We start from the raw sequence: 13,877 nt of genomic DNA on the forward strand, positions 1-13,877 counted from the left end.
CAGTACTGACCCTCCGACAGTGCAGCACTCCCTCAGTACTGCCCCTCCGACAGTGCGGCACAGTGAAACACATCGAATATCTATTCCAAGCGGCAGACTCAACGTTTTAACCCCTTCCCGGCCAGGTGTCAGACAGCTCTGTTTCAATCGGGTACAAGGGCCGTGCTCTGTAATCAGCGAGTCAATGAGGTAACCTGTGCAGAACAAAAATCACAATATACACACATCAGTTAGTGATTGAAGGCCGGATTGTCATCTGGAGGCGACGTTCCGACTCCGCGCTATCCGTGGACGATGGGAAGATCTGGCCGTGTTGTCGCAGTGTGGAGCCGGCTGCTGAGTCAGTTAGATGCCAGTGGAGAAGTCGAGAATGTAAAGCTGGTGGTTGCCTGCGATTGTCCACAACCTGTCCCCCACCCCCAGCCCCCACACCGGCACCTTGTGTCCTGCAAAGTGTGAGCCACCTGCAGCGACCCTTGCAGCCCGAGAAATGGCAGTCCAGCCGTGGTGAGGACCATCAGGAACCCGGCCCGGCCCCGACACATGGCTCCTTACATCACCGGCACATTTGCAGCAACTGCTCTTCAAGTCAACAGTCAGTCTGTGAAACAATCCTCCTCTTCTTCCACATATGTGGAGGGGAACCAACCGATCTGGGGAGAATCACGAAAGACAGATAGATTATCGAGCTGGCAAATTTCCCAGCCCACCTCAGAGATCTGTCCCTCCTTTCCGCGTTAAACATTCCACTCGAGCTCGTCTCATTCTGCTCAGGGGGATGGTACATGGTTAGAATCTCCCAGCACAGGAGGCCATTGGGCCCATCGAGCCTGTGCCGGCTCTGTGACAGAGCGATCCCATCAGTCCCACTCCCCGCTCTTTCCCCACAGCCCGGCAAATCTTTCCCCTTCCAGTATTTACCCAATTCCCGGTTTGAAAGTTACTATTGAATCTGCTCCCACCGCCCTTTCAGGCAGCGCGTTCCCGATCACAACAACTCGCTGCGTAAACACATTCTCCCCGTCTCCCCCTCTGGTTCCATCGCCGATTATCGTCAATCTGTGTCCCTCTGGTTACCGGCCCTCCTGCCCCGGGGAACAGGTTCTCCTGATTTACTATCGAAACCCTACATAATTCTGAACCTCTCTATTAAATCTCCCTTTAACCTTCTCTGCTTTAATCATAGAAATTTACAGCACGGTAAGAGGCCATTCGGCCCATCGTGTCCGCGCCGGCCGACCAAGAGCTACCCAGCCTAATCCCACTTTCCAGCTCTGGGTCCGTAGCCCTGTAGGTTACAGCACTTCAAGTCCACATCCAGGTACTGTTTAAATGTGGTGAGGGTTTCTGCCTCTACCACCCTTTCAGGCCGTGAGTTCCAGACCCCCACCATCCTCTGGGTGAAGACATTTCCCCTCAAATCCCCTCTAAACCTTCCCCTAATTACTTTAAATCTATGTCCCCTGGTTAGTGATCCCTCTGCCAAGGGAAACAGGTCCGTCCTATCCACTCTATCCAGGCCCCTCATAATTTTATACACCTCAATCAGGTCTCCCCTCGGCCTCCTCTGTTCCAAAGGAAACAGACACAGCCTAAGGAGAACCATCCTACCTTCTCTCGTCTCTCCATCTAACTGAATGTGCAGGATATGGGGAAAGAGCAGGGGGATGGGTCTCATCGGACAATGCTACTTCCGAGTCGGCCCAGGTAGGACGGGCTGGACAGTGTCCTCCTGAGCTGCGAGATGCTGCAAGGGTCGGACTCCACATTTAAATGGAGAAAGATTGCAAAGTGCTGCAGTACAGAGAGGGTACTGGTGCATGAAACACAAAAGGTTAGTATGCAGGTACAGCAAGTGGTCAGGAAGGCCAATGGAATCTTGGCCTTTATTGCAAAGGGGATGGAGTATAAAAGCAGGGAAGTCTTGCTACAGTTATATACGGTATTGGTGAGGCCACACCTGGAATACTGCGTACAGTTTTAGTTTCCATATTTACGAAAGGATACACTTGCATTAGAGGCTGTTCAGAGAAGGTTCACTTGGTTGATTCCGGAGATGAGGGGATTGACTTATGAGGAAAGGTTGAGTAGGCTGGGCCTCTACTCATTGGAATTCAGAAGAATGAGAGATGATCTTATCGAAACGTATAAGATTATGAGGGGGCTCGACAAGGTGGATGCAGAGAGGATGTTTCCACTGATGGGGGAGACTAGAACTAGAGGGCACGATCTTAGAATAAGGGGCCGCCCATTTAAAACTGAGATGAGGAGAAATTTCTTCTCTCAGAGGGTTGTAAATCTGTGGAATTCGCTGCCTCAGAGAGCTGTGGAAGCTGGGACATTGAATAAATTTAAGATAGAAATAGACAGTTTCTTAAACGGTAAGGGGATAAGGTGTTATGGGGAGCGGGTGGGGAAGTGGAGCTGAGTCCATGATCGGATCAGCCATGATGGTATTAAATGGCGGAGCAGGCTCGAGGGGCCGTATGGCCGACTCCTGCTCCTATTTCTTATGTTTTTATGAAGCTTCAGATCCAGCCATTTGCCAGCGATAGACTGACTCACCCTCCCATTGACAGCTCCACGCCACCAGCCATTGGCTCCACTCTTGCTGTAGATCCTCACCGTGTCTCCCTCCTGCAGGGAGAGTTCCCTCATGTCCCGTGCCGAGAAGTCGTACTGAGCCACTGCCACTCCCACCACCTTTGGGCTCAAAACTGCCAACAAGAAAGAAAGACTTGCATTTATATAGTGCAGTACCAGCACCTTGGGACGTTGCATAGCACCTTACGGCCAATAAAGTACTTTTTGGAGTGTAGTCACTGTTGTAATGTAGGAAAGGCGGTCGCTATCTGCACACAGCAAGCTCCCACAAACAGCAATATGATAATGACCAGATAATCTCTTTTTAGTGATGGAGGTTGAGACATAAATACTGACTAGGGCACCGGGGAGAACTCCCCTGCTCTTCTTCGAAATAATGCCATGGGATCTTTTACATCCACCAGAGGGGGCAGATGGGGCCTCGGTTTAATGTCTCATCTGAAAGACGGCACCTCCAACAGTGCAGTGCTCCCTCAGTACTGCCCCTCCGACAATGCAGCACTCCCTCATTACTGCCCCTCCGACAATGCAGCACTCCCTCATTACTGCCCCTCCGACAGTGCAGCACTCCCTCAGTACTGCCTCTCCGACAGTGCAGCACTCCTTCAGTACTGCCCCTCCGACAGTGCAGCACTCCCTCAGTACTGCCTCTCCGACAGTGCAGCACTCTCTCAGTACTGCCTCTCCGACAGTGCAGCACTCCTTCAGTACTGCCCTCTGACAGTGCAGCATTCCCTCAGTACTGCCCCTCCGACAGTGCAGCATTCCCTCAGTACTGCCCCTCCGACAGTGCAGCACTCTCTCAGTACTGCCCCTCCGACAGTGCAGCACTCCCTCAGTACTGCCCTCCGACAGTGCAGCATTCCCTCAGTATTGCACTGGTAAGGTTAACCTGGATTATGGACTCAGAGGAGTTTTATTGCTACTTGGTGTATTTTATAGGCCCCAATTTTTGGGCAGGAAATAGAGGAGATTAGCAAAGAAATTACTGAGAATTCAAGAACTGTGGAGTGGTGATAATGGGAGACCTTAACTACCCCAATAATGAATGGAGCAGTGATCGTATTAAAGGCAAGAAGTGGAGGAATTTCAGAATTGTATTCTGGGGTATTTTCTCGATCAGTAAGTTTCGTGTGCAGTGAGTCAGGAAGCAGGAGGCATTGCTGAGGCTAGTCCTGGGGAATGAAATGGGTCACAGTGGGGAGCATCTCGGGACTAAGGTTTGGATTAGTCATGGAGGGGAAGGAGCAATCTTCAATAACTGTATTTATAGAATCACAGAAATTTACAGCACGGACGGAGGCCATTCGGCCCATCGTGTCCGTGCCGGCCGACCAAGAGCTACCCAGCCTAATCCCACTTTCCAGCTCTGGGTCCGTAGCCCTGCAGGTTACGGCACTTCAGGTCCACATCCAGGTACTGTTTAAATGTGGTGAGGGTTTCTGCCTCTACCACCCTTTCAGGCCGTGAGTTCCAGACCCCCACCACCCTCTGGGTGAAGACATTTCCCCTCAAATCCCCTCTAAACCTCCCCCCAATTACTTTAAATATATGCCCCCTGGTTGTTGACCCCTCTGCCCAGGGAAATAAGTCCTTCCTATCCACTCTATGCAGTCCCCTCATAATTTTATACACCTCAATCAGGTCTCCCCTCAGCCTCCTCTGTTCCAAAGAAAACAACCCCAGCCTCTCCAATCTTTCCTCATAGCTAAAATTCTCCACTCCAGGCAACATCCTCATTAATCTCCTCTGTACCCTCTCCAGTGCAATCACATCCTTCCTGTAAGGCGGTGACCAGAACTGCACGCAGTACTCCAGCTGTGGCCTAACCAGTGTTTTATACAGTTCCAGCATAACCTCCCTGCTCTTGAGTTGCATGCCTTGACTAATAAAGGCAAGTATTCCGTATGCCTTCTTAACCACCTTATCTACCTGCCCTGCTACCTTCAGGGATCTGTGGACCTGCACTCCCAGGTCCCTCTGTTCCTCTACACTTCTCAGTGTCCTACCATTTAATGTGTATCCCTTGCCTTGTTAGCCCCTCCCCAAGTGCATTACCTCACACTTCTCCAGATTGAATTCCATTTGCCCCTGTTCTGCCCACCTGACCAGTTCATCAATATCTTCCTGCAGTCCACAGCTTTCTTCATCATTATCAACCACTCGGACAATTTTTGTATTATCTGCAAACTTCTTAATCATACTCCCAACATTCAAGTCTAGATCATTAATATATACCACTTAACTGGAGGAGTCTAATTTCAGCGAATGGAGGTGGGATCTGTCCCGGGTAAATTGGAAGCACTTACTGACGGGCAGGAATGTAACGGAGCCATAGGCTGCCTTTAAAGAGGATGTGGTTCGGGTACAGTCGAGGTACATTCCCACTCGGGGAAACGGGAGGGCAACCAAAACCAGGGATGAGGGAATGCCGTTATGTGGAGAGACTGGAGAGGGAAAAGCTGGGATTGTTCTCCTTGGAGCTGAGAAGGTGAAGGCGCGATTTAATAGAGGTGTTCAAAATCATTAAGTGTTTAGACAGAATAAATAAGGAGAAAGGGTTTGCAATGGCTGGAGGGGCGAGAACAAGAGGACACAGATTTAAGGTGATTGGCAAAAGAATCAAACACAACATGAGGAAAATCTTTTTTTATGCAATAAGTGGTTCGGATCTGGATCACGCTGCCTGACAGGGCGGTGGGAGCAGATTCAATAGTCGTCTTCAAAAGGGAATTAAATAAATACTGGAAGGGGAAAGATTTGCCGGGCTGTGGGGAAAGAGCGGGGAGTGGGACTGATGGGATCGCTCTGTCACAGAGCCGGCACAGGCTCGATGGGCCCAATGGCCTCCTGTGCTGACATTCTGTGATTGTATAAAGTCTCTAGAGTATGGCTGGAATCCACGACCTTGTGACTCAGAGGCGAGAGTACTGCCTGCTGAGTCACGGCTGACACAGGACGTAGAATGAACGAGCAGATAGCCAAAACCATGTAACGTCTTTCAGCCGTGAGTCTGGGATGGAGATTGACCGAGAGAGCAGGTCGAGACTCAGTGACACAGGAAGGAGAGTCAGATTGTGTGTGCAGCACTGCCCTCTGGTGTGTGTAAGGACAAGCACAGGGTGGAGGCATTGAATGCGTTAAACACGCACCTTACTTTGCACAGACTGAGGAGGCTAAATTCCCCTCCCACTAGCACCTCCTGGGGGCAGTAATGGGGTGCGAAAGGGATGGAGCCTGTGCCTTTCCTGCTGCGTGTGGAGCTCAGCACCACACCGCATGAGCCCAGAAATCCAACACTCTGGACTAACCATTACCACAACTGGCAATCCACAGGGGATTGTGTCGGTGTGAAAGCTCACATCAAACATCAAGGCCGGCAGGTTCTCCGTCAGATCCGACCATGTGAGGCGGAAACAGTCAGCAGGCAGCGGGATTCCAAACTCACTCAGCTCATGGACCAGAAAAACAACCGGAAAATCAAACACTCAATCCGAGAGACATCAAACCGTTCCCACGGGAAAAGGGTCCCATAATCAGTGTGACAGAGGGGGAGCGTGACGGGGGAGAGGGGGAGAGAGCGTGACGGGGGGGAGGGGGAGAGAGCGTGACGGGGCGGGGGGAGGGGGAAGAGTGCGTGACAGGAGGAGAACGTGACGGGGGAGAGGGGGAGAGAGTGTGACGGGGGGGAGGGGGAGAGAGCGTGACGGGGCGGGGGGAGGGGGAAGAGTGCGTGACAGGAGGAGAACGTGACGGGGGAGAGGGGGAGAGAGTGTGACAGGGGGGAGGGGGAGAGAGTGTGACGGGGGGAGAGGGGGAGAGAGTGTGACGGGGGGGAGGGGGAGAGAGTGTGACGGGGGAGAGGGGGAGAGAGTGTGACAGGGGGAGAGCGTGACGGGGGGCAGGGGGAGAGAGCGTGACGGGGGGGGAGGGGGAGAGAGCGTGACGGGGGGAGAGCGTGACGGGGGAGAGAGCGTGACGGGGGGAGAGCGTGACGGGGGAGAGAGCGTGACGGGGGAGAGCGTGACGGGGGAGAGGGGGAGAGAGCGTGACGGGGGGGGAGGGGGAGAGAGCGTGACGGGGGGGGAGGGGGAGAGAGCGTGACGGGGGGAGAGCGTGACGGGGGGGGAGGGGGAGAGAGCGTGACGGGGGGAGAGCGTGACGGGGGGCAGGGGGAGAGAGCGTGACGGGGGGGGAGGGGGAGAGAGCGTGACGGGGGGAGAGCGTGACGGGGGGGGAGGGGGAGAGAGCGTGACGGGGGGAGAGCGTGACGGGGGAGAGAGCGTGACGGGGGGAGAGCGTGACGGGGGAGAGAGCGTGACGGGGGGAGAGCGTGACGGGGGAGAGAGCGTGACGGGGGGGGAGGGGGGGAGAGCGTGACAGGGGGAGGTACTTTTTGGAGTGTAGTCACTGTTGTAATGTAGGAAAGGCGGTCGCTATCTGCACACAGCAAGCTCCCACAAACAGCAATGTGATAATGACCAGATAATCTCTTTTTAGTGATGGAGGTTGAGACATAAATACTGACTAGGGCACCGGGGAGAACTCCCCTGCTCTTCTTCGAAATAATGCCATGGGATCTTTTACATCCACCAGAGGGGGCAGATGGGGCCTCGGTTTAATGTCTCATCTGAAAGACGGCACCTCCAACAGTGCAGCACTCCCTCAGTACTGCCCCTCCGACAGTGCAGCACTCCCTCAGTACTGCCCCTCCGACAGTGCAGCACTCCCTCAGTACTGCCCCTCCGACAGTGCAGCGCTCCCTCAGTACTGCCCCTCCGACAGTGCAGCACTCTCTCAGTACTGCCTCTCCGACAGTGCAGCACTCCTTCAGTACTGCCCTCTGACAGTGCAGCATTCCCTCAGTACTGCCCCTCCGACAGTGCAGCACTCTCTCAGTACTGCCCCTCCGACAATGCAGCACTCCTTCAGTACTGCCCCTCCAACAGTGCAGCACTCCCTCAGTACTGCCCCTCCGACACTGCAGCACTCCCTCAGTACTGCCCCTCCGACAGTGCAGCACTCCCTCAGTACTGCCCTCCGACAGTGCAGCATTCCCTCAGTACAGCCCCTCCGACAGTGCAGCACTCCCTCAGTACTGCCCCTCCGACAGTGCAGCGCTCCCTCAGTACTGCCCCTCCGACAGTGCAGCGCTCCCTCAGTACTGCCCCTCCGACAGTGCGGTGCTCCCTCAGTACTGCCCCTCCGACAGTGCAGCGCTCCCTCAGTACTGCCCCTCCGACAGTGCGGTGCTCCCTCAGTACTGCCCCTCCGACAGTGCAGCGCTCCCTCAGTACTGCCCTTCCGACAGTGCAACGCTCCCTCAGTACTGCCCTTCCGACAGTGCAGCATTCCCTCAGTATTGCACTGGTAAGGTTAACCTGGATTATGGACTCAGAGGAGTTTTATTGCTACTTGGTGTATTTTATAGGCCCCAATTCTTGGGCAGGAAATAGAGGAGATTAGCAAAGAAATTACTGAGAATTCAAGAACTGTGGAGTGGTGATAATGGGAGACCTTAACTACCCCAATAATGAATGGAGCAGTGATCGTATTAAAGGCAAGAAGTGGAGGAATTTCGGAATTGTATTCTGGGGTATTTTCTCGATCAGTAAGTTTCGTGTGCAGTGAGTCAGGAAGCAGGAGGCATTGCTGAGGCTAGTCCTGGGGAATGAAATGGGTCACAGTGGGGAGCATCTCGGGACTAAGGTTTGGATTAGTCATGGAGGGGAAGGAGCAATCTTCAATAACCGTATTTGTAGAATCACAGAAATTTACAGCACAGAAGGAGGCCATTCGGCCCATCGTGTCCGTGCCGGCCGACCAAGAGCTACCCAGCCTAATCCCACTTTCCAGCTCTGGGTCCGTAGCCCTGCAGGTTACGGCACTTCAGGTCCACATCCAGGTTCTGTTTAAATGTGGTGAGGGTTTCTGCCTCTACCACCCTTTCAGGCCGTGAGTTCCAGACCCCCACCACCCTCTGGGTGAAGACATTTCCCCTCAAATCCCCTCTAAACCTCCCCCCAATTACTTTAAATATATGCCCCCTGGTTGTTGACCCCTCTGCCCAGGGAAATAAGTCCTTCCTATCCACTCTATCCAGGCCCCTCATAATTTTATACACCTCAATCAGGTCTCCCCTCAGCCTCCTCTGTTCCAAAGAAAACAACCCCAGCCTCTCCAATCTTTCCTCATAGCTAAAATTCTCCACTCCAGGCAACACCCTCATTAATCTCCTCTGTACCCTCTCCAGTGCAATCACATCCTTCCTGTAAGGCGGTGACCAGAACTGCACGCAGTACTCCAGCTGTGGCCTAACCAGTGTTTTATACAGTTCCAGCATAACCTCCCTGCTCTTGTGTTGCATGCCTTGACTAATAAAGGCAAGTATTCCGTATGCCTTCTTAACCACCTTATCTACCTGCCCTGCTACCTTCAGGGATCTGTGGACCTGCACTCCCAGGTCCCTCTGTTCCTCTACACTTCAGTGTCCTACCATTTAATGTGTATCCCTTGCCTTGTTAGCCCCTCCCCAAGTGCATTACCTCACACTTCTCCAGATTGAATTCCATTTGCCCTGTTCTGTCCACCTGACCAGTTCATCAATATCTTCCTGCAGTCCACAGCTTTCTTCATCATTATCAACCACTCGGACAATTTTTGTATTATCTGCAAACTTCTTAATCATATCCCCAACATTCAAGTCTAGATCATTAATATATACCACTTAACTGGAGGAGTCTAATTTCAGCGAATGGAGGTGGGATCTGTCCCGGGTAAATTGGAAGCACTTACTGACGGGCAGGAATGTAACGGAGCCATAGGCTGCCTTTAAAGAGGATGTGGTTCGGGTACAGTCGAGGTACATTCCCACTCGGGGAAACGGGAGGGCAACCAAAACCAGGGATGAGGGAATGCCGTTATGTGGAGAGACTGGAGAGGGAAAAGCTGGGATTGTTCTCCTTGGAGCTGAGAAGGTGAAGGCGCGATTTAATAGAGGTGTTCAAAATCATTAAGTGTTTAGACAGAATAAATAAGGAGAAAGGGTTTGCAATGGCTGGAGGGGCGAGAACAAGAGGACACAGATTTAAGGTGATTGGCAAAAGAATCAAACACAACATGAGGAAAATCTTTTTTTATGCAATAAGTGGTTCGGATCTGGATCACGCTGCCTGACAGGGCGGTGGGAGCAGATTCAATAGTCGTCTTCAAAAGGGAATTAAATAAATACTGGAAGGGGAAAGATTTGCCGGGCTGTGGGGAAAGAGCGGGGAGTGGGACTGATGGGATCGCTCTGTCACAGAGCCGGCACAGGCTCGATGGGCCCAATGGCCTCCTGTGCTGACATTCTGTGATTGTATAAAGTCTCTAGAGTATGGCTGGAATCCACGACCTTGTGACTCAGAGGCGAGAGTACTGCCTGCTGAGTCACGGCTGACACAGGACGTAGAATGAACGAGCAGATAGCCAAAACCATGTAACGTCTTTCAGCCGTGAGTCTGGGATGGAGATTGACCGAGAGAGCAGGTCGAGACTCAGTGACACAGGAAGGAGAGTCAGATTGTGTGTGCAGCACTGCCCTCTGGTGTGTGTAAGGACAAGCACAGGGTGGAGGCATTGAATGCGTTAAACACGCACCTTACTTTGCACAGACTGAGGAGGCTAAATTCCCCTCCCACTAGCACCTCCTGGGGGCAGTAATGGGGTGCGAAAGGGATGGAGCCTGTGCCTTTCCTGCTGCGTGTGGAGCTCAGCACCACACCGCATGAGCCCAGAAATCCAACACTCTGGACTAACCATTACCACAACTGGCAATCCACAGGGGATTGTGTCGGTGTGAAAGCTCACATCAAACATCAAGGCCGGCAGGTTCTCCGTCAGATCCGACCATGTGAGGCGGAAACAGTCAGCAGGCAGCGGGATTCCAAACTCACTCAGCTCATGGACCAGAAAAACAACCGGAAAATCAAACACTCAATCCGAGAGACATCAAACCGTTCCCACGGGAAAAGGGTCCCATAATCAGTGTGACAGAGGGGGAGCGTGACGGGGGAGAGGGGGAGAGAGCGTGACGGGGGGGAGGGGGAGAGAGTGTGACAGGAGGAGAGCGTGACAGGGGGGGAGGGGGAAGAGAGCGTGACAGGAGGAGAGCGTGACGGGGGGGGAGAGCGTGACGGGGGAGAGCGTGACAGGGGGGGAGGGGGAGAGAGCGTGACAGGGGAGAGAGCGTGACGGGGGGGGAGGGGGAGAGAGCGTGACGGGGGGGAGGGGGAGAGAGCGTGACGGGGGGGAGGGGGAGAGAGCGTGACGGGGGGGAGGGGGAGAGAGTGTGACGGGGGGGAGGGGGAGAGAGCGTGACGGGGGGAGAGCGTGACAGGGGGAGGTACTTTTTGGAGTGTAGTCACTGTTGTAATGTAGGAAAGGCGGTCGCTATCTGCACACAGCAAGCTCCCACAAACAGCAATATGATAATGACCAGATAATCTCTTTTTAGTGATGGAGGTTGAGACATAAATACTGACTAGGGCACCGGGGAGAACTCCCCTGCTCTTCTTCGAAATAATGCCCTGGGATCTTTTACATCCACCAGAGGGGGCAGATGGGGCCTCGGTTTAATGTCTCATCTGAAAGACGGCACCTCCAACAGTGCAGTGCTCCCTCAGTACTGCCCCTCCGACAATGCAGCACTCCCTCATTACTGCCCCTCCGACAGTGCAGCACTCCCTCAGTACTGCCCCTCCGACAGTGCAGCACTATCTCAGTACTGTCTCTCCGACAGTGCAGCACTCCTTCAGTACTGCCCTCTGACAGTGCAGCATTCCCTCAGTACTGCCCCTCCGACAGTGCAGCATTCCCTCAGTACTGCCCCTCCGACAGTGCAGCATTCCCTCAGTACTGCCCCTCCGACAGTGCAGCATTCCCTCAGTACTGCCCCTCCGACAGTGCAGCATTCCCTCAGTACTGCCCCTCCGACAGTGCAGCACTCTCTCAGTACTGCCCCTCCGACAATGCAGCACTCCTTCAGTACTGCCCCTCCGACAGTGCAGCACTCCCTCAGTACTGCCCCTCTGACACTGCAGCACACCCTCAGTACTGCCCCTCCGACAGTGCAGCATTCCCTCAGTACTGCCCCTCCGACAGTGCAACGCTCCCTCAGTACTGCCCCTCCGACAGTGCAGCACTCCCTCAGTACTGCCCTTCCGACAGTGCAACGCTCCCTCAGTACTGCTCCTCCGACAGTGCAGCACTCCCTCAGTACTGCCCTCCGACAGTGCAGCATTCCCTCAGTACAGCCCCTCCGACAGTGCAGCACTCCCTCAGTACTGCCCCTCCGACAGTGCAGCGCTCCCTCAGTACTGCCCCTCCGACAGTGCAGCGCTCCCTCAGTACTGCCCCTCCGACAGTGCGGTGCTCCCTCAGTACTGCCCCTCCGACAGTGCAGCGCTCCCTCAGTACTGCCCCTCCGACAGTGCGGTGCTCCCTCAGTACTGCCCCTCCGACAGTGCGGCGCTCCCTCAGTACTGCCCTTCCGACAGTGCAACGCTCCCTCAGTACTGCCCCTCCGACAGTGCAGCATTCCCTCAGTATTGCACTGGTAAGGTTAACCTGGATTATGGACTCAGAGGAGTTTTATTGCTACTTGGTGTATTTTATAGGCCCCAATTCTTGGGCAGGAAATAGAGGAGATTAGCAAAGAAATTACTGAGAATTCAAGAACTGTGGAGTGGTGATAATGGGAGACCTTAACTACCCCAATAATGAATGGAGCAGTGATCGTATTAAAGGCAAGAAGTGGAGGAATTTCGGAATTGTATTCTGGGGTATTTTCTCGATCAGTAAGTTTCCTGTGCAGTGAGTCAGGAAGCAGGAGGCATTGCTGAGGCTAGTCCTGGGGAATGAAATGGGTCACAGTGGGGAGCATCTCGGGACTAAGGTTTGGATTAGTCATGGAGGGGAAGGAGCAATCTTCAATAACCGTATTTGTAGAATCACAGAAATTTACAGCACAGAAGGAGGCCATTCGGCCCATCGTGTCCGTGCCGGCCGACCAAGAGCTACCCAGCCTAATCCCACTTTCCAGCTCTGGGTCCGTAGCCCTGTAGGTTACGGCACTTCAGGTCCACATCCAGGTTCTGTTTAAATGTGGTGAGGGTTTCTGCCTCTACCACCCTTTCAGGCCGTGAGTTCCAGACCCCCACCACCCTCTGGGTGAAGACATTTCCCCTCAAATCCCCTCTAAACCTCCCCCCAATTACTTTAAATATATGCCCCCTGGTTGTTGACCCCTCTGCCCAGGGAAATAAGTCCTTCCTATCCACTCTATCCAGGCCCCTCATAATTTTATACACCTCAATCAGGTCTCCCCTCAGCCTCCTCTGTTCCAAAGAAAACAACCCCAGCCTCTCCAATCTTTCCTCATAGCTAAAATTCTCCACTCCAGGCAACACCCTCATTAATCTCCTCTGTACCCTCTCCAGTGCAATCACATCCTTCCTGTAAGGCGGTGACCAGAACTGCACGCAGTACTCCAGCTGTGGCCTAACCAGTGTTTTATACAGTTCCAGCATAACCTCCCTGCTCTTGTGTTGCATGCCTTGACTAATAAAGGCAAGTATTCCGTATGCCTTCTTAACCACCTTATCTACCTGCCCTGCTACCTTCAGGGATCTGTGGACCTGCACTCCCAGGTCCCTCTGTTCCTCTACACTTCAGTGTCCTACCATTTAATGTGTATCCCTTGCCTTGTTAGCCCCTCCCCAAGTGCATTACCTCACACTTCTCCAGATTGAATTCCATTTGCCCCTGCTCTGTCCACCTGACCAGTTCATCAATATCTTCCTGCAGTCCACAGCTTTCTTCATCATTATCAACCACTCGGACAATTTTTGTATTATCTGCAAACTTCTTAATCATATCCCCAACATTCAAGTCTAGATCATTAATATATACCACTTAACTGGAGGAGTCTAATTTCAGCGAATGGAGGTGGGATCTGTCCCGGGTAAATTGGAAGCACATACTGATGGGCAGGAATGTAACGGAGCCATAGGCTGCCTTTAAAGAGGATGTGGTTCGGGTACAGTCGAGGTACATTCCCACTCGGGGAAACGGGAGGGCAACCAAAACCAGGGATGAGGGAATGCCGTTATGTGGAGAGACTGGAGAGGGAGAAGCTGGGACTGTTCTCCTTGGAGCTGAGAAGATGAAGGCGCGATTTAATAGAGGTGTTCAAAATCATTAAGTGTTTAGACAGAATAAATAAGGAGAAAGGG

At 53.1% G+C, this 13,877-nt stretch overlaps 1 protein-coding gene across 2 annotated transcripts in view; it reads right to left on the reverse strand.

Moving 5' to 3' along the window:
* Positions 1-502: 502 nt before the first annotated feature.
* Positions 503-13,877, reverse strand: part of LOC139249760 (guanine nucleotide exchange factor VAV3-like) — a 197,619-nt gene continuing 184,244 nt past the window's right edge. For both annotated transcript variants that reach the window (XM_070872549.1, XM_070872548.1), the window contains exons 26-27: positions 2,566-2,717; positions 503-653 (exon numbers count right to left, since the gene is read on the reverse strand). In XM_070872549.1, coding sequence (XP_070728650.1) covers positions 597-653; positions 2,566-2,717 — 209 coding nt within the window. In that variant the 3' untranslated portion in view covers positions 503-596. The remainder of the gene's footprint in view (positions 654-2,565; positions 2,718-13,877) is intronic.

The sequence above is a fragment of the Pristiophorus japonicus genome, unplaced genomic scaffold, assembly GCF_044704955.1.
Source record: "Pristiophorus japonicus isolate sPriJap1 unplaced genomic scaffold, sPriJap1.hap1 HAP1_SCAFFOLD_331, whole genome shotgun sequence".
Lineage (NCBI taxonomy): Eukaryota > Metazoa > Chordata > Chondrichthyes > Pristiophoridae > Pristiophorus > Pristiophorus japonicus.